This window comes from Mauremys reevesii, linkage group 2 (assembly GCF_016161935.1).
Source record: "Mauremys reevesii isolate NIE-2019 linkage group 2, ASM1616193v1, whole genome shotgun sequence".
In the NCBI taxonomy this organism is placed as follows: Eukaryota; Metazoa; Chordata; order Testudines; family Geoemydidae; genus Mauremys; species Mauremys reevesii.
The window spans coordinates 189,765,119-189,790,767 of record NC_052624.1 but is presented as its reverse complement, the minus strand read 5'-3'; the positions used below and the strand labels follow the sequence as shown (position 1 = coordinate 189,790,767).

The 25,649-nt window shown below is 43.3% G+C and overlaps 1 protein-coding gene across 4 annotated transcripts in view; it reads right to left on the bottom strand.

The window, feature by feature from the left end:
* Positions 1-10,169: 10,169 nt before the first annotated feature.
* Positions 10,170-25,649, bottom strand: part of FBXO15 (F-box protein 15) — a 61,741-nt gene continuing 46,261 nt past the window's right edge. For 3 of the 4 annotated variants that reach the window (XM_039521424.1, XM_039521422.1, XM_039521425.1), the window contains exons 9-10: positions 16,762-16,886; positions 10,170-11,965 (exon numbers count right to left, since the gene is read on the bottom strand). In XM_039521424.1, coding sequence (XP_039377358.1) covers positions 11,696-11,965; positions 16,762-16,886 — 395 coding nt within the window. In that variant the 3' untranslated portion in view covers positions 10,170-11,695. The remainder of the gene's footprint in view (positions 11,966-16,761; positions 16,887-25,649) is intronic. The other variant, XM_039521423.1, reaches the window with a different exon arrangement.

The following is a 25,649-nucleotide window of genomic DNA, read 5'->3' as shown; positions in this document are numbered from 1 at the left end:
CCCCAGCATGAAGGGATGTGTCTCCTCTGTCCAGTATTGGGTTAAGGGGGCTGCTGGGGAGAAGGGTGACCTTGGCTGGGTCCCACTTTACCTCCCTCCTCAGCGCAACATTCCCTGCTTTGGCATATGTAGCTTTATGCACTACAAAATCTTCTGCCCCTGTCCCACACACATTAGTTCCTACAAAATACAGTTAAACATATAAATGGTAAGGTCAGCACCCACTTACATAACCAAAGAACACCAATATGATCAGCACCTTTTGTAACAGGACAGATTCTGGTTCTATTCCCAAAAGCAATCTTCTGCTCAACACCACACTAACACAGAACCTACGGAACTCTGCCATAGGCTCTGGCTACAGCCTCCTCGCTTCACACTCTGTATTACACATTTAATGAACAATATATGAAATCAGAAATATACATCCAGCCGCACATTTCTATTACAAAGAAAACAAGAGACAAAGCTGTGACTGGGTGGGTGGTGGTCAAGTGAGGTCAAAGTGACAAATGAATGGTTATAAAGCAGTAGGGGATTGACTTCATCCCTTAATTGTTCATTTTCAGATTTTTTTAAACAGTGAGTTTTTCTTAATGTAAATTTATCTTATTTTATTTATTGCAAAAAAGGGCAGTTATGGTTGGGCGGGGGGTTGTAGAACTCCAATACTACACATATTTGGTCTGAATCTTTTTTTTTTTAAAATAATTAATAAGCACTGTACATAGAATTGCTCTCTCAAGGCTACATTGATTTGCAGTACTTCAGCTTGCACTGAAAAACAAATTAATAATTTGAATAAAGGATTGTTACTTAGCTGGTTATTAACCATTTTTCTTGCTCTGATTTTTTTATTTTAATGAGCTCAGCTGTTTTGACATATTCTCATCATCAAGAACCCAGAGAAATGAATATAATTGGAAATTATCCATATGTAGAACAAATGTAACGTTAACCACCGGTATCTGATCAATACTTCTGACTTGTTGTACATGTATTTCCCTCTCAATGGGTCTGCACTTTCAGACTTTGTTAAGCTTTGGTGCTTTGTTCTCTCACAATATACTTTTGAGAGATGAAACGACGTCAATCAAATCCAGGGTCTAAGCTCTCCAGTTCCATCTTCTCTCTGTGTGTTTACAAGCCTTATAGTTTTCTCCTTTTATTATAATCATCTGTGTTGACCAGACCTGCAGTAAGTACAAAGTATCTCTGCTCCTTCTCTGCAGACATTTTAGAGATGGTACAAGATGAGAACAATTCCCAGGGGGATTTGACCAAGTTTGAAAATGAGAAAAGAACAAGTGATGCACTGACATTCAATATATCTTTCCTTATCACAGACAGCTTACTACAAATATCCTTGCTACCACCATTTCCATTTTGATTTATAAGGGGGGTAGAAGAAAGGAAGTTAGCTGATCAAATTTAACAGTTCACAACAGCTATAAAAATACCCACAAACTGTAGTTTAGAAACCCTTCTGTTGTGTTGTCATCCCAATTCTTAGTGATTTGTGGAAAAACTATTTCATCTGTGCAATTTTTAGTTCAGCCTTATGTAGTATTAGTGTGAACACATACTAAGCCATTTCAAGTCACCTTATTCCCATTCTTTTAAACATTTCTTCTTTCTGCTCATAACCCTACCAATAACTAATTTTAATCAATAAACAAGACACAGGAATATTCTGTAGCCAGAACTCAAACCATAATTCAACAAAAACAAATTAAATCTGTAGACATTAAACATTTTATTGAATATGTTTATGATTTTCTAACAGGTAAACAAGACTTTTCAGCTTTCTAGTTTTTGCATTCAGATGACTAAAAAGAAAAAGATATTCACTGAGTACTCCAAACAGTGAAACTAACATGTTTTATCATCAAAAATAAACATATATGTGACAGTCATTCTAAAGTGTGTTTAAGTGCATGAGCTTACCACAATTAGAAATATAATTATGTTTATTTGTTAAAATAACACACAAAATTTAGTCTGATCCTGCAAATGTGTACATAGCTAAGTATTTGAGTAGTTTCAGTAAAATTAAGCATATGCCTGAGTGTCTAAAGAATCAGAGCCAGAAAGATTTTGATTTGCACAGCACAGGAGGAAAAGTGTAACAAGATAAACTCATTACAAATACTATGTACTATTTCCAGCAAGCTTACAATATTGAGAACATTATATGCATTGTGGAAGCAGATCTGGCTCTCTCCGTAGCCACTGCAGAAGATGCAGTGGGAAAACATCTCTGGGGTAAGATGAAGAGAGAACACCTTGGTCCCCAGGCCACACTCCAAAGGTTCCGGTGATCTGCAGCTCCTGTGATAAGCTCTCTCAATGAAAAAATGGCTGAATAAAGTACTTAAATGTTCCAGCACTACCTTGATATTTACTGTTAAAATTAAGAGGGAAAAAATTCTTAGCTGGTGTAAATCTGTGTAGCTCCATTTGAGTATGCACTGTTGTTGTAGCTGTGTCAGTACCAGATATTAGCGAGAGACAAGGTAGGTGAGGTAATATATTTTATTGGACCAACTTCTGTCGCTGAGAGAGACAAGCTTTCAAGCTACACAGAGCTCTTCCCCAGGCCTAGAGTTCTGTGTAGCTCACAAGCTTGTCTCTCTCACCAACAGAAGTTGGTCCAATAAAAGGTATTACCGCACCTACCTTGTGTCTCTAGCTCCATTTAAGTCAATGGAGTTACACTATTTTATACCAGCTAAGGATATGGTACAAGAGAATTTATACATTATTCATTAAAAGAACTACAAATCAAAGAGGACATTCCACAGCAAAATGTACAAAAAATCAAGACCATAGGACACAAACAAAGGAATTTATTCAAGCAGTAGGCCACCAATGACAACTGCAGGGTTAACATTTTGATGTAACTTTCTTTAAAAAAAGACAAATTTCTGCATTGCTACAATCGTTTTGGGGGAAAGGCCCTTTGGTTAAATCACTCTTTCATACCCATCGATCTCTTTTCAAGGCAATTTAAGCTCATTACATTAAATGAACACTATTATACATGTAATAAAATAAACATAACTACTGTTTTTATGATTGCCTACCAGGTAAATTACCCTTTTAAAAGTTCTGTCGCATAGTAGTTAAATATACACATTCAAAATTTTGGCAGTTTCTCTCTTTCACTTAGATGAGTTTGTCTTCGAAAATGTATAGAAACAGAAAGCTTTCTTCATTTCTGGATTTGCTTTTACTTACTAGTAGCAATATGCCATAGAGATTACCACAGCAGATCAGACTAGTTGTCCATCTAATCTAAGCCCAAAGAACAACTCCAGTTCCAGATGCCTTAGAGCAGTGGTTCCCAAACTTGTTCCGCCGCTTGTGTAGGGAAAGCCCCTGGCAGGCTGGGCTGGTTTGTTTACCTGCCGTGTCTGCAGGTTCGGCCGCTCACGGCTCCCAGTGGCCACGGTTCGCTGCTCCAGGCCAATGGGAGCTGCTGGAAGTGGCGGCCAGTATGTCCCTTGGCCCACGCCGCTCTGCTTCACTCCACTCCACCAGCCGTCCCGTGAGCCACTCCAACCATCCCACAAACTGCTCCACTCTGCCAGCCGCTTAGCAATATATCTTCACACACCCCTACTAGTTAACACAGCACTCAGTGATTTCAGCTCTTAGTAATTTTAGCTCTTTAGTGATTTCAGCTGGTAGTAGGGGAGCCCCAGTGCTGGTGCACCATTGGCCTACAGTGACTTCAGCTCAGCAGCCTGTAACTAGACTCCTAATGGAATCAAAATTAGGTCTGATATTCAACAGTGAAGAGAGGAGGAGGTGCAATTGGTGTTTCAAGCCCTCAAAAGGGGCCCACACCACCGGGTACAAATATCTGTTCCCAGCCTCTCTCAATTCACTGGGATTTGGAACCCATGTCCTTTGTCTAGCGAGTGCTACTTACTTGATGGCGAGTCTCTCTGTCATAAAACAGTTCCACTGGCCTTGATTCACATAATCACGGTAACAACACTTCATTCTTCCTGCCCCAATAACAAAGAAACTGGGGATCCCACAGCAGCCAAAGTGACCATTTGAGCTGCTGTGGGCTCATGCTAGGCCGGGTGGGTGTGCCTATGCAAACAAGATCAGCCCCTGAAGTTCTTTTGCACAACTCGCCACAATTCACCACCAGATGTCAGGGAAGAGCTCATCTTGACTCTGCTTACATCTACAAACATACGAGGAACTGAAAAACATGCAAGGTCCTATCAGGCAATACATACATCATTATAGGATCCAGTTCATGCAAGCTGGGTTTGATTCTGCTGCCAAATAAAGCAAAAGTAACTCTACTGAAGTCAATAGTTACAGCAGTGTAAAACAGATGTAAAGTGAATCAGGCCAACCATGAGTCTATTAATAGGAGGGCATATGGAACCTCAATCTTTGTTTCCAGACAGAGTAAGGCCATCAGCCATTCACCTGAAATTAACACTCTGAAAATGTACAAAAAATAGTTTCATGACCATGTATATCCATGTTTCTTTAGGTGGTGTCAAAACTATTGCTTGTATAATATGCACTTTTTAAATATTAAAAACAATACAGTAGAAATATCTTGAGATTAATTTTATTATTCATAATATCACATTCTAGGTTATATATCCAATTTATCAATAAATCTATGCTTAAAGTAAATATTTAGGAATAACTATGATTCTGTATTTTTGGACAGACAAAATCCAGCAATGCATTGCTGCCACATCTAGGAGTGACTAAGATATTTATTATGACTGTTATGCAGCCACCTCTTTGTGAACTTTAAGTTCAGTTTGTCTCATACTGCTAAGAATCAAGATCCTCAACCTGTCCTTTCCTTTGAGGTGAAGAGGCAAACCAGCGAGGTCTGTCATAGCAGCCTCCTTTTTTCTTCAGGCCCTCCTCTCCCTTGGTGCTGTTTATAGCTTTCCTATCCACCATCAGAGTGAAATCAAGATGATCCTGGTCAGTTTTGCTGCTATCTACAGGGTTCTGAATAGAAGAGGCAGAAATGGAAATGACCAGAGTGTGTTAATTTAATAATGTTGCTAACTCATAAGCAGGGCCGTCCCTAGACATTTTGGTGCCCTACACAGCCTCCGCGGGAGGGAGTGGGGGCTGGCCCCAGGCCACCGCAGGGGAGGGGGGGCAGGAGCAGGCTTGGAGGGCATGGGGGAACTGCCCTCCAGCACGAGCCAGCAGAGCAGAGCGGGTTGGAGCCGGATCGCTCCACTTCCTGCCACCCAGTGAGTGCAGGGCAGGCCCGACCCCGCACTCACGGGGCGGTGGAAAGTGGAGTTACCCGGCCCCAGCCCGCTCCGCTCTGCTCCCCTGGCTCCCAGCCTTGGGACTGGGGGGGCAAGGAGGGGAATAGCCACAGTTACTAGTAGCAGGGCTGGGAGCCTGCGGCACAGAGCAGGCTCGGGCCAAGTCGCTTCACTTCCCACCACCCAATGAGTGCAGGGCGCGCCCGACCCCTGCTGCAGTCCCCCGGGACATTGCTCAGGGGAAGGGTGGAGTGGGGGTGCGGCTGGGGTGGAGCAGGGGCAGGAAGAGGCAGGGTGGGGGCGAAGCAGGGACAGGGGCTTTGAGGAAGGGGCGGAGTGCGGGCAGGGCTGGAAAGAGGAGGGGCTGGAACGGAGCAGGGGCAGGGGCCATAGGGAAGAGGCGGGGCAGGGGCAGGAGCAGCTTTCCTGGGCAGCTCAGCCGGCCGGGGGATCGGGCTGGCCGCTAGAGCAGCACACAGCTGTATAGGGCACCAGGAAATTTGGGGCAATTTGGTACCCCAAATTTCCTGGTGCCCTATGCAGCTGCATACTTTGCATATGGGTAAAGACGGCCCTGTTCATAAGTAGTAAGAAATGCACGAGTTGTTGGTCTGAAGACCCAAAAAGACAGCAGGACAGCATTGATTTACTTTATTCCAAACATCTTCACAACCCTAGCAGCTAGGAACATAATTTTTAAAATTAAAAGCTAGTTAGCTTAGGGTTAATTCTGTTCCCAACTTTGCTGTGGGTAAGTGGAGTTTTCATGCCCTGGAAGAGGTTTGAACATAATTGGAATGGAAAGTAGTTTCTTTTGGGATTCAACATTTGTAGAATCCAAGTAGCTACTGTGAGTTAACCTGTAATAAAATTGTTCCCAGTTTAACTATTATCCACTTTCACTGTGTGCAAGTTGATAAATGATAAGGCTATTAAAGACTTATCGCTTTCCCCATGGGCTCCCTTAATGAAAAAAAAGGTAGATAATTAGATTTCTATCAGTTTTTAGAGACTACAACAAGTATATTTTCTTGACCAGTTTTTATTATGCTGTCACATTGTGTTTGTTACACTGTTTCCTTTGCATAATATAGCATTTTTAGTTGAAAAGACATTTAAATTAATAGAAGTTCTCAAGCATTTTACACTGGAAATATAAAATATTAATACAACAAATTCATTTCAAGTCAGTACTGGTAGAAGGTTGTAACCATCCACTGGCTGTTTAGTGGCCAATGTAAAATGAGTTTGGTGGTTTCATACCAGGTCTTAGAGGACAAGTGTGTTTACATCACAAAGTTATCAATGCAACCGGACCTAATCTGCACCCTAGTGAAGTGAGGCCAAAGGCTGAAAGGATACGGAAGCTGAACTATCCTTTCTCTGCTAAAGGTGGTCCTTCAAAGCCAGACATGAGACACACTGGTAAAGCAGTTTGAGCTGCGGCTGCCCATGCACCACTTGTCTGTGCATAGAGTACTTCAGTGTCTGTCATTCCAGCACTTTTCACACCACAGTTTGCTAAAAATGAAGGCTTCTGTTTTGTTTTCTAAGTCAAAACACTACCAATAAGGATATAAAACTCTTGCTTTGAAATGATCATTTAACCTATTATTGGCAAACTTGCTTTTTCCCCCTTCAAGAGTTATATAGACTCAAAGACTTTAAGGCCAGAAGGGACCATCATGATCATCTAGTCTGACCTTCTGCACATTGCTGGCCACAGAACCTCACCCACTCACTCCTGTAACAGACCCATAACTTCTGGCTGAATAACTGAAGTCTTTAAATCAGGATTTAAAGACTTCAAGTTACAGAGAATCCACCATTTACACTAGTTTAAACCTGCAAGTGACCTGTGCCCCATGCTGTAGAAAACGGTGAAAAAAGGCCAGGGTCTCTGCCAACCTGACCTGGGGGAAAATTGCTTCCCAACCCCAAATATGGTGATCAGTTAGACCCTAAGCATGTGGGCAAGACCCACCAGCCAGACACCTGGGAAAGAATTCTCTGTAGTAACTCAGAGCCCTCTCCATCTAGTGTCCCATCACTGGGATATTTGCTGGTGATATTTGCTGCTAGCAGTCGCAGATCAGCTATATGCCATTGTAAGCAGTCTCATGCCCTCCATACATTTATCAAGCTCAAACTTGAAGCCAGTTAGGTTTTTGCTCCCTGCCACTACCCTTAACCTCTTTCTAACTCTTATTAAAAACGGAGGCAAAGTATTTATTTAGGCATTGGGCTATGCCTAGGGTCAGCACCCTTTCAGAAGTGGTGTGCCGAGTCTTCATTTATTCACTCTGATTTAAGGTTTCACGTGCCAGTAATACATTTTAACTTTTTAGAAGGCCTCTTTCTATAAGTCTATAATATATAACTAAACTATTGTTGTATGTAAAGTAAATATGGTTTTTAAAATATTTAAGAAGCTTCATTTAAAATTAAGTTAAAATGCAGAGCCCCCCAGACTGGTGGCCAGGACCCGGGCAGTGTGAGTGCCACTGAAAATCAGCTCGCATGCCCCCTTTGGCACGCGTGCCATAGGTTGCCTATCCCTGGCCTAGATTAACTTTAATCTCCACCCCATCCTCAGTGCTTAGTGGTCCCACTTCTTCTTTCCTTGGTTTCTTTTTATTTATATGGCTATAGAAACTTTTGCTGTTAGTTTTAATTTCCTTTGCAAGATTCAACTCTGCTTGGCTTTTGGCAGCTCTCGCTTTATTCCTATACTTTCTGACCTCCAAGAAGTAGCTTTCTTTGCTGATCCATCCCATCTTCCATTCCTGGAATGCTTTCTCTTAATCACCAGTTTGAGATGTTTGCTCATCCAGCTTGGTTTGCAACTCTTCCCTATGAATTTTTTCCCCTTGCTTGGGATGCAGGCTTCAAAAACAAAGCATGTTTTTCAGCAGAAAAGAGTTGGATTAATCAGGATAACTTCCTTTCCTAACCCAATTCATGCAGTCTGTGATGCAGAAAATGTATTCAGAATATGACAAAAATTCCTGGCTGGACCCTCAGATTTGTGATTTCTTATGGTCAGGTGCCCACTGTGTGATAAGATACATTTTGTGGTACATGATAGTCTGAAAAGTTTCAGTCCTCAAAGATGCCTCATGCTATAGAGCCAAAAGCTCTATTTTTAAACTAAAACAGAGAATTAAGCATTTCTTTCAATATAATTTAATGTTTATATCTCAGTGCAATTTCATACTGTACCTTAAAGAAACTTCTCTTTGTACTGAAGAAGCAAATGACTGTTTAGCCAGACAGACAACCCATTGGTGTTAGATTGGAACATTTTTAGAGGAAATGAAGTTTCATCAAAGCTGAAATGTTTTGTGAAGATGTACCCATTTCAACATACAATATTTATCAGGTGGCAGGGGTGGGGTGGTGTGTGGGAGAGAGAGTCCGATGCTCTGTCTTGCTCTATAGCTTGGTGATCAGGGTGCTGGCCTGGGATGTGGGAGACCCAGGTCCAAGTCTTCGATCTGCCTGATTATAAAGTGATCTGGGATGAAAAATTCTGCTGTGAATCAGGCAGAGCAGGGCTTGTCCCTCATCTTCCCAGACCCAAGCCCCCTAACCACCAGGTTACGGCTACACCAGGAGTGTAACTTTTTGGCCTGAGGGCAATATCTGAGTGTGGAAATTGCATGCAGGGCCATGACTGTAGGGCTGGGGCAGGGGGTTGGGGTGCAGGAGGGAGTGCGGGGTGTGGGAGGGGGTTCAGGACAAGGGATTGGGATGGAGGAGGGGTACAGCAGGGGTCTCATGGCAGGGGGTTGGGGCGGAGAAGTAGTGCGGGATCCGGGCAGGCGCCACTTACCTGGAGCAGTTCCAGGATGGCAATGGGGCGAAGGCGGGCTCCCTGCCTGCCCTGGCACAGCGCCGCTCCCGGAAGCAGCCAACACTACGTCCCTGCGGGAGGGGGGATACTTGGACACAATTCTGTTTTTGAGAAAACATTTGAAAGCTTTAGTTATTCCACTGCAGAACAAAAACAAAGGTCAATCTAAAGAGTTGCCACAAAACAGAATTGTTGTCCTTCAGTCAGCTCCGGTTATCGGGGATCTTGAACATGCTAAGTGGATAGGGTTGTGGGACCCTCCCCAGCCCGGTGCAAATGAGCGAGTGAGGGAGCCATGGGGTGAGCGGGTGGGGCCTTCGAGAAGGGGCAGGCCAGGAGTGTTCAGTTTTGTGTGATTAGAAAGTTAGCAACTCTAGGTTCCCCGTCTTCAAGGGCATATGCAGGGATTTAAATGTGACTATTTTGGGGTGGACACTTTAAACACTAGCCCCTCACTCAATGCCTCCAGGCCCTGCTGTTTCCCCTAACTCCGTGGCTCCTGCCGCCTCCCCAGGTTCATCCCCACCTATCCCCCGGTGCCCCGCTGCCTCTCCCCCTCCACACTGTCCCAGGTTCCAAATACTTACTGGAGGCTGCGGGTGAGGCAGGGATGAAGCTCAGCAGGCTTCCCAGGCCCCCTCTCACAGAACTCTGCTAAGCCAGCCCAGCTTCCCTGCTCTGGGCGCCATCTAGTGGGGCTCAGTGGGACCGTTCGCTGGAGTGCCTTTCCCAGGCACATCTCTTCAGCAGAGCTCAGCCCGACTCCCACGCTGGCAGAAATGGGGGAGGAGGGGCTTAGGGGAGGGAATCCCAGGGCGGCGGCCAGGGCAGAAGCTGTGGACAGTGGCAGAGATGATTACTGGGGAGTCCCATGCTCCTGCTTGCACCCCTTGCACACACCCCTGCCCATCATTATAAAATAGCCAGGAAGGGCAATGGCAAGAGAATGGGATGGGGAGGGGGAAGGAGAATAAGGATGTCGCTGGGTCTGAAGCAGAGAATCAGAAATAATGTTTACTGGACACTAAAAATGTGCAGATATTTTGTTTATTGATTAGGCGAGGTTACACAGATGTCAAACTATAAACATATGCTGAACCAGACCAGCTTTTCTATTTTCTTTACTTAGTATCTTTGAATTCAAAGAAAACAGTAAACAAGCTTAAAAATTAAATTAACAAAAAGAATCAGTATATCTGTAGTACAAAGGACAAATACTTAAACTCAGCGACTGTTTAAATATTTGGCTCATATATGCAAGTTAATATAGAGACAGGAGGTAAATAAACACATATTACAACAAATCACTTTTACCACAATTAAAAACAAGTCACAGAAGACAACAAATAAGTAATTATGGTAGGACAACCTTATCTGTAATAGGAAGCACTTGGAAACAACACAAAATTTATCTATTTGTAATAAACTACACAGGAACGTTATCCACATTACTAAAAAGACACAATTGTGCCAGTGTCATGTATCTCCCTCAGGCAAAACTCCCAACGGATTTCAAGTAAGGCATACAGGATTGGACTCCAAAAGGTACAACCAAGTAGTCTGAAAGAGTAAACATATAAAATACAATTTTCAAATAAGTCCTACAGATAGATACTAAAAGCCATATTTTAGGTATCCATCATTTCTACTTAAATAACTGAATCTTAACTATGTCAATACGAGCTGATGACGCTTACCTCCTCTGGGGAAAAAAAATCAGACCTCTTATTTAGGGGCCAACATATCTCTTTCAGTCCCTAACTAAAGGCTTCAATGTTTTCAGAGATGGACCACAATCCATGCAACCAAATTAAAACAACTGCATTTTTCCCTCTGACCCAAAAGCAGCTTTAACAGTCAACTTTTAAGAAAAGGGTCTATAGAAGTCTTTCCCTTGGCAAAAGCCTTCTTCCTCACATTGGTCAACCCTGTGCCTGTCAATCTAAATTTTTAAAGCCCCTACCACAGTGAATTTTAGATTACAAATTATGATTAAAAATACCTCATCTGCATAAGTTTGGTCATTTAGAAATAGTTTCTCATAATTATCTAAAGGACAATTATCTAGAAGCTCACTCAACAATACTTTGGCATTGTTTTGTTACTTCAGACTTCATGGAGTTGAGTTTTTCAAGGTGGTTTTTAAGTTCTTAGAAACAGTGTAGAACATACAAATATGGAGAGAGAACACAGTCATATTTACAATAGCTGTTTCAGAAGCAGCATTACATATCTGACTATGCCAGATAAGACTGTATTGAGTGACACTGATCTTTTTACCCTTTTCATGCCCAGTACTTGCAACAGAGACTAGCACACATCATGGTGCTTCACAGGAAAGCTATTACTTTTTATGTTTAAACTTCTCTCCCCAATAACAAAAGTGAAAACAATAATAAAAATAAATAAGTGACTACACTTCCTAGTTTTCAGTAAATAAAGCACAAAACAACTTGTAGCACCTGGATTGTGGGGTTCATTTCAACCTTAATCCCCGCCTCCTCACAAAAAATCAACTAAATACCAGCAGGGAAAGTAACTGCTCAAATTATTAGAATCAGTATTTTGTTCCAAACCAGCGGTTAACTTTTTCAGTGCTTAGATAAAGAACCAGATTGACTATATAGTATTCCTTGGATTCTTCTATCCAAACCAGCTCAACGTGGACTTTACCCTCTGAATCCATATAGTTTAAGTCATAGTTGTGGCCCATATAGTCATAAAGGCAGGATGCCTTGGAAGAAAGTTTCATGTAGACTGGGGCACTGAAACACCAGAAGGGTTTTTCTGTTTCATCCAAGAGGGTCACATCCATCATGTAACAGTTCTAAAAACATAAGCAAAAAAAACCCAACAACATTATTTTTCTATGTGCAGCATATATCATAATTACCACAGGGCTACATCTTATAGTCCTTGCAGTTAGGTAGAACTATCACTGATGTTAGGGGGAATTCTCCCTGATTTAGGGCTGTACAGACTGCAAGATTTGGCACATAGGTAGATAGTCAAAGTAAAATTCACAACACTTCAACGGCCACTGTAAAAGGACTGCAATCTATTTAACTGAAAAGGTTTCCAACCAATAGGATTATAGCCTACGCATGCCATTGGTAGCCTCCCGCCAAGCACATGGTGATACCAGCCAATACCATAAGCCATGTTTTAAACATTTTTTTAAATATTTAAAAACTATATATATAAATAATCATAATTAGTGTGCTATTAGTTAAAATAGTAAGATGTCCTCCATTATGAGGAAATGTGGAGTTTAAACTTTGGCCCAGGACTTCCATGGACCAGGCAATATCCCAAAACAGGCGCAAAGAGTTCCATGACTGTAGAAAAACACAGATGTGCACAAAACAGAGATCAGCCTTTAAACTAAAAATACTGCAAGACATCCCCCTGTTTAACATTTTAGGAATGGGCAGAGGCTGTAGAGGTCTGATTCCCAGAGGAACAAATACAATATTTTAATCTTCCTTTTAAATTATATACTAAAATTAAATTAAATACTTTAAAATGATTATTTAAAACAATGTATGAAAATATTACACAAAAGACTATAAAATATGAAGGTGTACATCAGTCAACATATAGAATTCTTGGGTGTTTTGATGCAAGTGGTATTTACAGGCTTGTACATTATCATTCTTCAGGTATACAAATACTGGACAGACATACACACCAGGTGATGTGTCACTGCCAATCAGCAATGAGTTCAGAATCGTTAAAACTACTCCTGTACTCTGAACGAGGACATGCATTTTTACTTTTATGGGTAACACCATATTAATTATGTTGTATAGACAAACTATCTGATGTTTCTCGGCCAAACATACAAAGTAAAAAACAAAGCAATTAAAACAGGCAATTTTTCAAAATGTAAGAGAAATATCTGGTTCACACTTGTTTATTCATAGGGTAATCAAGTCAGCGCAACGTTTCACATACAAGATGTCATGAGGGAAGTCTCAGCAAATTTTCCTTTCTCATGCCCTTGATTTATAACCCTTCTTAATGACAAGATCCTTGTCTTTCATTACTGATTTTGTAGTTCAATTACAGTGATGTTACATTTAGATGCAAAGAGATTAATACTACCGTCAAATTAGTTCGGACTTAGGATGTATTTTACTGATATATTTCTGACTTATTTTACTGATATATCATGACACATTAGGCACTCCTTATCTCAAGATTATTTATTCTTTAAATCAAATATCTGTGTATAACATAATGCTGATGTCTTTTGAAATACATTGACTTTAGTATAGTCACTTAACCTGCAAATACGATATCCCATATCATAAAACAATCCAAAAGTTAATGAAATATTAAGGTGGAGAAATAAAGCATTCAGAAGTCAGGAAATGCAGATCTGTGATGTAAACTCAATCTTAACTCTGTCCCTTATGCATATGCCTTAAAATATGGTCTCTCTTCATACATTATTTTATCATATAGTATATAGTACAGAGTACACTAGATTATAGATGTTATAATACAGTACATACAATCTTCAGAATTAGCTTTCTTTGTAGATCTTAATGAGATTTAAAATACAAGCCAAGTTGAAGAAAATCAGTTCTGTAAATTCAAGGGTCATAGATTTTAAGGGGGGTGTTATCTTCTTGTCTGACCTCTTGCATAACATAGGCCTGTTATGAAAGTTCAAATCTGAACAGCCTAGACTTTGATATCTGCCCGCCTGCCCCACCCTCCAAATATTACGGCTTCCATAATTACTACTTGAAGAGCAGAGATCTAATGGATGTCTCAGTTGCAAATGGAGATTCTTTTTATGTTTCAACAAAAATGGCTGGACTGCTTTTGCACTGTGTGCATAACATTTCATTATTTTCCAATCAAAATTTATGCACATCGACCCATTTGCTGGAGACAGAAATAAATTTAGCTCGTATCTTAAATATCAATGAAATCATCAAAACATGTGAAGGTTGAAGAAAATCACCCACAGCACCACTTTTTCCTGTAACATTGTACATATAAAAAACGTCAGTTGATATATTATTTGTAAAAAATAAATGTATGTGAAGTTATAAAAATAAACCTTTTACATCATAGGTACAATGAGGCAGAGTTCAGATGGTTTCACCCTTAGTTCTCTATTTCTTTTAAGAGCTTGATTTCTCATCCTTTTTGCTGTTACATTAATAATTGTTTGCATGAAATACATTTTTTAAAAAAGAAAGGAAAACAGAGTGCCAGTTAGGTGTAAGTTCCATAGTTTTATGGTCTTTAGCTTGACACTTCCTGAACCCAGTACATTTTTAAACAAGACCTCCTAAAATCATCTTCCATCAAGACTTTTTTGCCCTGATTCAGTAAATCACGTAAGCATGTGCTTACATCCCATTGACCTTAAGCACATGAATAGTTTCATGAAGTTAATGGGACTTATACATATGCTTAGAAATTCTACATAAACAGGCTATAAACTCTAGGCTGACAAACTCAAGAGCCAGCACAAACTTTTAAAAAGCCTCAAAGAAGTTTAAAAGTAATCTACTGTGCATAGCATTTCTGACTTAAAATGATCATAGCTCTCGAACTTTCAGATATGGCTATTTCTAGATTCAGCTATTTTCAGTTTTCTAACCACAACATTTCTGACTGATTGATACAAATGGGAAATGTGTATTTTTCATATATGTAAAACTTAAAAAAAAAAAAGCTCAGCTGATCTTTCAGATACTAGAAAAAGAAATTTCACCTCTCGGTAGGGTTGCCAGGCATCTGGTTTTCGACCAGAATGCCCAGTCAAAAAGTGACCCTGGCGGCTCCGGACAGCACAGCTGACCTAGCTGTTAAAAGTCCAGTCGGCGGAGCAGCTGGGCTAAGGCAGACTCTCTGCCTGCCCTGGCTCCACGCAGCTCCCAAAAGCGGGGGGCATGTCCCTCCGGCCCCTAGGTGGAAGAGAGGCCAGAGAAGCCCTCACCTCGAGCACTGGATTCGCAGCTCGCATTGGCTGGGAACCATGGCCAATGGGAGCTGTGGGGGTGGTGCCTGCGGGCACGGGCAGTGCGCAGAGCCCTCTGGCTTCTCCGCCTAGGAGCCAGACATGCCAGCCACTTCCAGGAGCAGCATGAAACCAGGGCAGGCAGGGAGCTTGCCTTAGCCCTGCTGCACTGCCAACTGGGAGCCACCAGAGGTAAACGTCGCCTGGCCGGAGTCTGCACCCCAACCCTCTGCCCCAGGTCAGAACCCCGTCCCTCGCCAAAACTCCCTCTGAGAGCCCAAACCCCCTCCTGTACCCTTGCCGCAGCCCTGAGCCCCCTCCCGCACCCAAACTCCCTCCCGGAGTCCACACCCCAATCCCCTACCCCAGCCCTGAGCCCCCTTCCACACGCAAAACCCCTCAGCTCCAGCCCAGAGTCCCCTCCTGCCCCCCAAACTCCTCATCCTTGGTCCCACCCCAGAGTCCACACCCCCAGCCAGAGCCTGCACCCCAGTCTCTGCCCCAGCCCTAAGCCCGCTCCCACACTCCAAAACCTTCATCCCCAGCCCCACCCCAGAGTCTGCACCCCCAGCCAGAGCACTCACCCCCTCTCATACCCCAACCCCCTGTCCCAGCCTGGAGCCCCCTCTCAAACCCTGAACCCCTCATTTCTGGCCCCACCCCAGAGCCCATACCCCAACCCCGTGCCCCAGCCCAGTGAAAGTGAGTGAGGGGTGGGGGAGAGCGAGTGACAGAGGGAGGGTGGCTCGAGTGAGTGGTGGTGGTGGTGGTGGGAGGAGGGCCTCAGAGAAGGGGCATGGCCTTGGGTATGGGACAGGGAAGGGGGCGGGACAAGGGTGTTTGGATTAGTGCAATTAGAAAGTTGGCAACCCTACTTCTGGGCAAAGACCAAGCATAAGAAATTTCAGTCAGAAAGGAATTTGAGAATGTTATAAACAATTGAAGAGCGAGGACTCAATGAAAGTTATAATTCAATCTTAACTATAGTGGGTACTGCCAACAGCAGCTGCAGTAAATCACTAAAAATTAAGCTGAATTTTACACTCACTGTTGCCAAGGACAACTGATTAACACTGTAAAGCACAATGCAGTTAGTTTAACATGTAGGAACCAAATATTAACGCACTCATCATACAGTATTTCTTTCTGCTCAGCCTGCCTAACTGCAAAATCGCAACTCCTATTAATTGTATTTGTTTATGTCAAAATAATATCATCAAAATGTCAAATTCAAACAAACTCTTTAGTATATATTCATTTTTAGGACTGTTTGAAAGACTGGTGCACAGATTACTTCAAATGTGTATTCATTTAAAAGTTTACGATCTACAAAAGTTAAGTATGTTAAAAATGTATTTTTAAACACTGTTGCAGTACTGCAGTATTTTACTTCATTCTTCTTATTAAAAATATGCATGTTTGTAGTTTTTGGACACCCTCTTTTAGGAATTTAGTTCAACGGAGTCCTAGGCAGGCATTTCTCAATAACAGCATTAGCTTCACAACCTCCATAACATCTGGATTTTATGAGATTTTTACAAGTTAAACTACCCAAAACAACTTTGTAACATATTTAGCATGCATATGTCACTTTTTTTTAAATAAGTATTTCCAGAAACAAAACATTAGTGATTTACCTGTACATTGCCTTCAAACACATCAGTTCTCCAGAAGAAGCCAACTTTCCCAGCAAGAGGCAAATGTTGTGAATTATTTTTTAAACTTATAACTGTAAGCCTCAAGTATCCATTTCGAATATATTCTGAAAAGATTAACAATACATGCATAGTTACAGCACAACAAATCAAACTAGGTCAGCCACTCAGGGAATGTTCTTACCTCTACATTTCCTTTCTCTAAACCCTCTATTCGTCTCCTGCACATTAATAGGGTACTTTCCTCAAGAGCCAATAATTCTTCATGCCCAACCAGCTGAAAAATTCAAGCCAGCATGTCTCAAAGATGCAAAGGATTCATTTATTTTCTGAGGTGACAAAAGGTGGGGTGGAGTTGGGATTTTCATTTTATTCAAATACAGAAATCTGAGGCCAGCCAAGTAGAGTTAAAAAGAATGCAAATAAAGAGTCCCAAATTAAATGTTTCAATCCCTTTGAATACAACAAAAACATCAGGCTTAACATCAGAGAAGGAGAAGACAAGTGGTGCTTCATTATCACTCTTTTGTCCACTTTGTCTGCTGCATGGAATCATGCTGCACCACTATTGATTCCAGGGTGCATTTATTTATATCAGCAAGTGGAAAACCTTGATTTAAATAAATTATTTATGCTTCTTGCTTGTCCTGTTTTTTCCCCAAAGACAGACTCATTTTCATTGGTTAGTACAACCATCAAAACATATTGTTTTGATTACTTACAATTAAATATAGCCTTTATATTGGATCTGGTACGTCTTTTTGCTAAGAGGGAAAGAATTCCTGTTTGTTTTTCCCCCAAATGGGAAGAGTTTCCTTTCTAATGGACATGGAATATTCAGTGGCGAATTCTGAGGCCTGATTATATTATGGTGTTTATCTTAATAATCCATAGATATCTTACAAGGACAAACTATCACTTCATGAGATAAGTGAACTTCTTCATAGGACACACACCATAAAACTAGGTCTCCTTGAAGAAGGATAAATCACCACAAGCAAGAAGAAAGGAGGGAGTGTCATTGGAGTTCTTTACCATACTGATGAAGGAAAAGGAAACATCAGGTCTAGCCCTCCATAGATGATCTCAATTACTTACGAATACAGGGTTGGAGTCACTCGTGCTGGCACAAAAAGGTGGTGTAAATTATCCTCCCAGCATGAGCCTGGCTCAACTACACCAGGAGGGTAAGTGTTTATAGTACTGGCTATCTCCCTGAAGGTTGTTGCTAGTGAAGGGAAAGTGGAAACAGGTTTAAATTCCCCCAGTGTCTCCACAGAACACCACCTTTCACAAACACAGCAGGGAGCCATCCTAGCCATATCATCTCTATAACCTAGCTGAACACTTTTTGGGGCTCCAATACCTACCTGTAAAATCCACACCCACACTTCTATACCCCCCCCACACACACACAAAACAGAGGCAAGGGTGGTCAAATGTTTTCTGGGCTGCAACCTCCCTGGTGGACTCTTCACCTGGCACCTAAAGTTAAGCCGACAGAAGCCCAGGAAACCAATGCCTGAATCTAACTCACAGTATTTCCACCAATAGTTTAGCAAACTGTGGAACTATATATACAGTAGGTTACCCAAATGCCATAAGTGCAAGGAAAATCTCACTATGGTTTGGGTGTAGAAGCGAAATTCATCCACAAAATAATGAAATGGCTAGCACATCTGTGTACCACTACTCTTTATTGGACAAAAAAATAACTGCTTCACTTTGGCATAGGCCCTATGCTGAGAGTAACAGAGATTTTGCATGAGCTCAGGTGGTAAGGGTCTGTTTTAGGTTTAGGAGCAAAATTATTTGACTTCTATCACAGGTGCTGTATTTATGGGTGCTGAGGGTACTGCCGCACCCCCTGGCTTGAAGTAGGTTCCATTATATACAGGGTTTACAATTTGGTTCAATGGCTCTCAGCACCCCCACTATACAAATTGTTCCAGCATTCCTGACTTCTATCCTCAATGTCACAGTGCAGTTCCTAATGGCTGTGGTGCACAGTATAGTGACACCTAAAGAATTCACAGATGGGAAAGGATTTGTTATAGTACCCAGGAGCTGGGAGTCCTGGTGCCACAGGTGAAGAACACAGACTACACAATCCTCACTCTGAAAGCTAGACCCATGCTGGAGAGGACCCTGAAGGATGCCATCCACTGCCAGTATGCGGAAAACCTGAAGCGGGAGCCAGACCAGGGCAAGGTGTTTGAGGTGACCTGCAAGTGGGACACCAGCAACCACTTCCTCCCTGGGGGCAGCTTCACCCGATTTGCTGACTGGAGGTTCATCCACAGGGGCTGGATCAACTGCATTCCGCTGAACGGAGCTGTCTGCCATGGGAATCGGGACAGGCGATGTAGGATGTGCGGCTATGCCAACAAGATACTACCCCATGTCCTGTGTAGCTGCAAGCCTCATTTCAGAGTCTGGCAGCTGCAACACAATGCCACCCAAGATCGCCTGGCCAGAGCCATCCCACCACCCATAGGGAAGGTTGCCGTGAACTCCACAATCCCCAGAACCGACAGCCAACTGCAACCGGACATCATCATCACCAACAAGGACCGGAAGAAGATCATCATGATGGACGTCACAGTGCCCTTCGAGAACAGGACCCCGGCCTTCCACGATGCCTGAGTTCAAAAGGTGGAGAAATACACCCCTCTGGTTGAAGCCTTGAGAGCTAGGGTTACCAGGTTCAGATCATCAGAGCCCTGGGCGCATGGGACCCCAGTAATGAGTGAGTGTTGCAGGAATGTGGAATCATTCAGTGTTACTCTCAGCTGATACGGCAACTCCTGGTGTCGGATGCCACCAGGTGGTCGAAGGACATCTACATAAAACACATCACTGGACTTCGGCAATACCAGGAGGGATGAGCTGGAGTGCCAGTGACAAGTGCAGTCAGGAAAGTAATTTAAATACTTTCTTCATGGATTGTATTTTGTAAATGGACAACCTACCCTAAATGTTCAATTACTGAGGGACAATCTTCACTCATTGATATATTTTGCTTTCCACAACTAAATCTTTGTACAACTTTTCATGAGTGATGTACCTAATACTTGGATGCTAATATCTAAACTGTATTCTTAAATTTATTCACCTAAATTTGGGTTACTGTTGATTATGTACTATGTGTATCATATGATTTTTAAAAACAAACTTTGTATTTATGGATAATCTAAGCACTATACCCAGATGTACAGACACTTTTCTCAACCTATGTATTATATAATTTTTTAACATTAGCTTTAATAAAATTGTTAAATTTGTTTTTAAACAGTGCTGTTCTCTCCTTCCACTCATATACCAACAAAGTTAAAAACAAACTGATTTAATGTACTGCATGACTGTCTGGCAAGCTACCAAAATTCACATTTGTATTGGCTCACATCTAAAACTTTATGCCAATAAAATCCTCAGTGAGAAGCATATGGTATGCAGAAATAGAGCAGTGAGAGACAGAGAGGGGAAGTTCTCTCCCCCCATTTACAAATGCTTGTAAAGTGCTTTGCGAGCCTTAATTGAAAAGTTTAAATTAAAGAGACAAAGTGTTATTACATACAATTTTTAACAAACTATATTCTAATTCTACTATAGAACAAAATAAAATACCAATTCCTTATGTACAATGGCCAAAATTTTTAAACTTTGATGCTTAAAACTACGGGCAATAATACAAAATTAAACTGCTTACCTTTAGGCACCATTTGAAAATTTTGATCTATAATGTGACACTGCATGGAATCTGGGGGACACTTGAGAATATTATGAATATGAATATTGTAAAATTGTAATGAGTTATGCCAGATATGCCAGGTGAGGTATCTGCAAAAAATGTTATAATTTGCCAGATATGATAATCTCATTTATGTGTTTGTATCACCTTTGTATTATGGGTTATAGATATGTATGTATATCTGTATTTCAACTTGTGTTATGCTTCTGGGTGACACTCCCAGACGGTTTGGCATCAGCACTGCCTAGCCTGCTTGATGGCCCATTAAGGAACATCAGCTATACAACTGACCAGGGGCGGCTCTAGGATTTGCAGCACCCCAAGCAGGGCAGCACGCCACGGGGGGGCGCTCTGGCGGTCGCCGGTCCCGTGGCTCCGGTGGACCTCCCGCAGACGTGCCTGTGGAGGGTCCGCTGGTCCTGCGGCTCCGGTGGACCTCCCACAGGCATGCCTGCGGATGCTCCACCGGAGCCGCGGGACCAGCGGACCCTCCGCAGGCATGCCTGCGGGAGGTCCACCGGAGCCGCCTGCCGCCCTCCCACGGGATGCCGCCCCAAGCACGCGCTTGGTGCACTGGGGTCTGGAGCCGGCCCTGCAACTGACTCATTGAGAGAAGGCAGATACACCTCATTACTCAACAAGGCATGCAGGGGCAGGCCTATGGACAGAATTCTAAGGATTTCAAGCCATGTGCGGGCGGCTTGTGTTTGAAACAAAAGGAAGCACAGGCCGCATGGCAAAAGACTACAAAAGGCAGCTGCATCTTCTCCATTTTGTCTTCAATCCTGCTTCTTACCTCTAGAGGAACCTTTGCTACAAACTGAAGCTCTGAACAAAGGACTGAATGACTCATCCAAACTGTGGATGTGTTCCAGAGACTTTCAAGCCAGCAAACTCACCAATACTCTTAGGAACCTGAAGTCTTTGTATGTATGTGATGTTTTACCATTTAACATCTCTCTTCTTGTTCTTTCTTTTTTCTTTATAATAAACCTTTAGTGTTAGACGCTAAAGGATTGGCTGGCAGCATGGTATTTTGGGTAAGGTCCAAACCTATACTGACCTGGTGATGTGGCTGACCCTTTGGGGTCAGAAGAACATTTGGTATATATGAGCAGAGTTTTTTAAACAACTTCTCACTATACTGGACCTAGGTGCTGACTGGGAGCCAGAGAACTGGAATGCAATAAGGGGGGATATGTGATTTCTTTTTTTTTGCTTCTTGATAACCAGTGTGGGGGATAAGAAGCACAGTTTGCCACTGGTTGGGGAGTTTAACTTCAGTGTTACCCACCAGTCCTGGGAATATCTGCTCTCCCTTTTGCAGCCTGCCCTGACATTTCTATGATGTGTTATACTATGAAAAAGTTTTCATTTATGGTTAACAATTTTGCTGCTTTTTAAAAACATCATACATTAAGCCAGGGTGAAGGTAACTTATTTTACTTCTTTTCTCTAGATCTGAAAGGCTAATGGATATTTGAAGAGGTCAAATTCCAAACCTAGGTAATATAAATCCAATACAACAGAGTTTAGATCAGGATAAATACCTACTGTTAGCACAGAGAGAATATTAAGAGTTTCCATTTGGAGCTAAGCTTTTACAAATGGAATTTTAAAAGACAAAATTGGTTAATAAGTATTTTCCTCCAAGGAATGATATTCACTTATCCACAAGTCAGACTCTATAATGGAATGACTATTTCTACTCTCATAACCCACTCAGGATCAATCACATTTTAATGGAAATAAAATAAAGCAACTGATGGAACCATGCCATCAATAAAAAACGAACATTCAGGACACCACAGTTATTACAGGATATTAATAAAAGGAATCCCCACATCCTTGATGGGCCACTTAGGGAAGCTATTCTGTATGTAATACATTTCCTCTTAGAACTACTTCTGTACTCTCTAAGATAGAACTGATAAAAGGAGATCTCATGCTTTAAACACTCCTTAAGTGTGCATGCACACATGAGAAAAATTAAGCTTTACACTATCTTGGAGGCTATAAATGCATCTTTGCACTGGAATACTGCATAAGGAATACTTCACCTATCACCTAGAACAGTGAGGTTCAGCCAACAATTGAAGAAAAAATTAAACCAAATACCTTATCATGGTATTTGGTTACTGCATGTCTTTTTACATATCAAAAAGACGGTTACTCACCTTTGTAACTGTTGTTCTTCGAGATGTGTTGCTCGTATCCATTCCAATTAGGTGTGCGCGCGCCGCATGCACGTTCGTCGGAAGATTTTTACCCTAGCAACACTCGGTGGGTCGGCTGGGTCGCCCCCTGGAGTGGCGCAGCTATGGCGGTGAATATATACCCCTGCCGACCCAACAGCCCTTCAGTTCCTTCTTGCCGGCTACTCCGACAGAGGGGAAGGAGGGCGGGTTTGGAATGGATATGAGCAACACATCTCAAAGAACAACAGTCACAAAGGTGAGTAACCATCTTTTCTTCTTCGAGTGCTTGCTCATATCAATTCCAATTAGGTGACTCCCAAGCCTTACCTAGGCGGTGGGGTCAGAGTGAGATGTCGCAGAATGTAGAACTGCTGAGCCAAATGCCGCGTCATCTCTGGACTGTTGTACCAATGCATAATGTGACGCAAAGGTGTGGACCGAGGACCAGGTAGCTGCATGACGTATCTCCTGGATGAGTACATGAGCCAGGAAGGTGGCAGATGAAGCCTGAGCCCTAGTAGAATGTGCGGTGAGGTGGCTCATCGGAACATGAGCCAAGTCATAGCAGGTGCGGATGCACGACGTCACCCAAGATGAAATCCTCTGGGAGGAGACAGGTAGGCCCTTCATTCGATCTGCCTCCGCGACAAAGAGTTGGGGTGTTTTACGAAAGGGCTTTGTTCGCTCGATATAAAATGCGAGAGCCCTACGGACGTCTAGGGAATGTAGTTGCTGCTCTCGGCGTGATGAGTGTAGTTTCATGAAGAAGACTGGAAGGAAGATATCTTGATTGATACGGAAGGCTGACACCACTTTAGGGAGGAAGGCCGGATGTGGTCGCAGCTGTACCTTGTCCTTGTGAAACATTGTATACGGGGGGTCCACCGTGAGAGCCCGAAGTTCGGAGACTCGTCTTGCCAATGTAATGGCTATGAGGAATGCTGTCTTCCAGGACAGGTACAGCAGCGAGCAGGTTGCTAGCGGCTCGAAGGGAGCAGCCATAAGTTTGGCTAGAACTAGATTGAGGTCCCAGGTTGGGGTGGGGCGGCGTACCTGAGGGTATAAACGTTCCAAGCCCTTGAGGAACCTCGAAACCATGGGGTGAGAGAAGACCGAGCAGCCGCTCTCCCCTGGGTGGAAGGCAGAGATGGCCAAGTGCACCTTTATTGATGAGATCGCTAGGCCGTGTTGTTTTAGGGACCAGAGGTAGTCCAAGATGGTAGGAACTGGTGCCTCGATGGGAACAGCGTTACGCTGATCGCACCAGCAGGAGAAACGCTTCCACTTGGCCAGATACGTTAACCTAGTGGAAGGTTTCGTACTACCCAGGAGTACTTGTTGTACCGAGGCAGAGCAGCGTAACTCGGACTGGCTTAACCATGCAGCAACCATGCTGTAAGGTGAAGAGACTGCAGGTCTGGGTGGTGAAGTCTGCCATGGTCCTGAGTTATGAGATCCGGCCAAAGAGGTAGGGGGATTGGGTTGGTCAGCGAGAGGTCGAGCAACATGGTGTACCGGTGTTGCCTCGGCCATGCTGGAGCGATCATGATCAGGTGGGCTCTGTCTCTGTGGAGCTTGAGCAGGACCCTGTGAACCAGCGGGAACGGTGGAAAGACATAAAGTAGATGGCTCGTCCACGGTATCAGGAATGCATCTGAGAGGGAGCCCGGGGAGTGACCCTGGAAGGAGCAGAACACATGGCATTTCCTGTTCTCACGGGAGGCAAAGAGGTCTATGCGGGGAGAACCCCACTTCCGGAAAACAGAATGGATAACGTCCAGACGAATTGACCACTCGTGAGACAGGAAGGATCTGCTGAGGTGATCCGCCAGAGTGTTCTCAACTCCTGGGAGAAAAGATGCTACCAGGTCGATCGAGTGGACTATGCAAAAGTCCCAGAGTTGGATGGCTTCCTGACAAAGCGGGGAGGAACGTGCGCCGCCCTGCTTGTTTATGTAAAACATAGCCATTGTGTTGTCTGTGAACACTGAGACACAGCAGCCTTGTATATGCTTTTGAAACGCCTGGCACGCGAGGCGGACTGCCCTCAGCTCCCGCACATTGATGTGCAAGGTCAGTTCTTGAGCTGACCAAAGGCCTTGAGTGCGGAGATCCTTGAGGTGGGCTCCCCAACCCAGAGATGATGCGTCCATGGTCAGGGCCACTGAAGGTTGAGGCGGGTGGAAAGGCATCCCTGCGCAGACCAGGGTGGGCGACAGCCACCAGGTCAGGGAGTCTATGATGCTCGGGGAGATCATGAGGATCATGTCTATGCTGTCTCTGCCCGGGTGGTATACCGAGTTGAGCCAAGTTTGAAGGGGACGGAGGCGTAGTCTTGCGTGTTTGGTCACGAACGTGCAGGCCGCCATGTGACCTAGGAGGCCGAGACAAGTGCGAGCCGAAGTTGTCGGGAAGTTTTGCAGGCTTCGAATGATTGATACCATTGCCTGAAACCGGGGCTGTGGTAAGCAGGCTCTGGCTAGAGTGGAGTCCAGGATGGCCCCAATGAAGTCTATTCTCTGAGTGGGAACCAGAGTGGATTTTTCAATATTGATCATCAGGCCTAGTCGCCTGACTAGGTCCTTGACGATGCCCACATGACTGGTGACTTGTGTCTCGGAGGTCCCTCGAATGAGCCAATCGTCGAGATACGGGAAGATGTGTACTCGACAACAGAGGGAGGCGGCGACTACAGCCATGCATTTTGTGAATACTCATGGGGCCGCAGAAAGGCCAACGGAAGGACCATAAATTGAAAATGTTGATGGTTGACCACAAAATGGAGGTACCGTCTGTGTGGTGAGTAAATAGCGATGTGAAAATATGCATCCTTCATATCGAGGGCGGCATACCAGTCTCCAGGATCCAAGGATGGGATGATGGTCCCCAGGGATACCATGCGGAACTTCAACTTTATCATG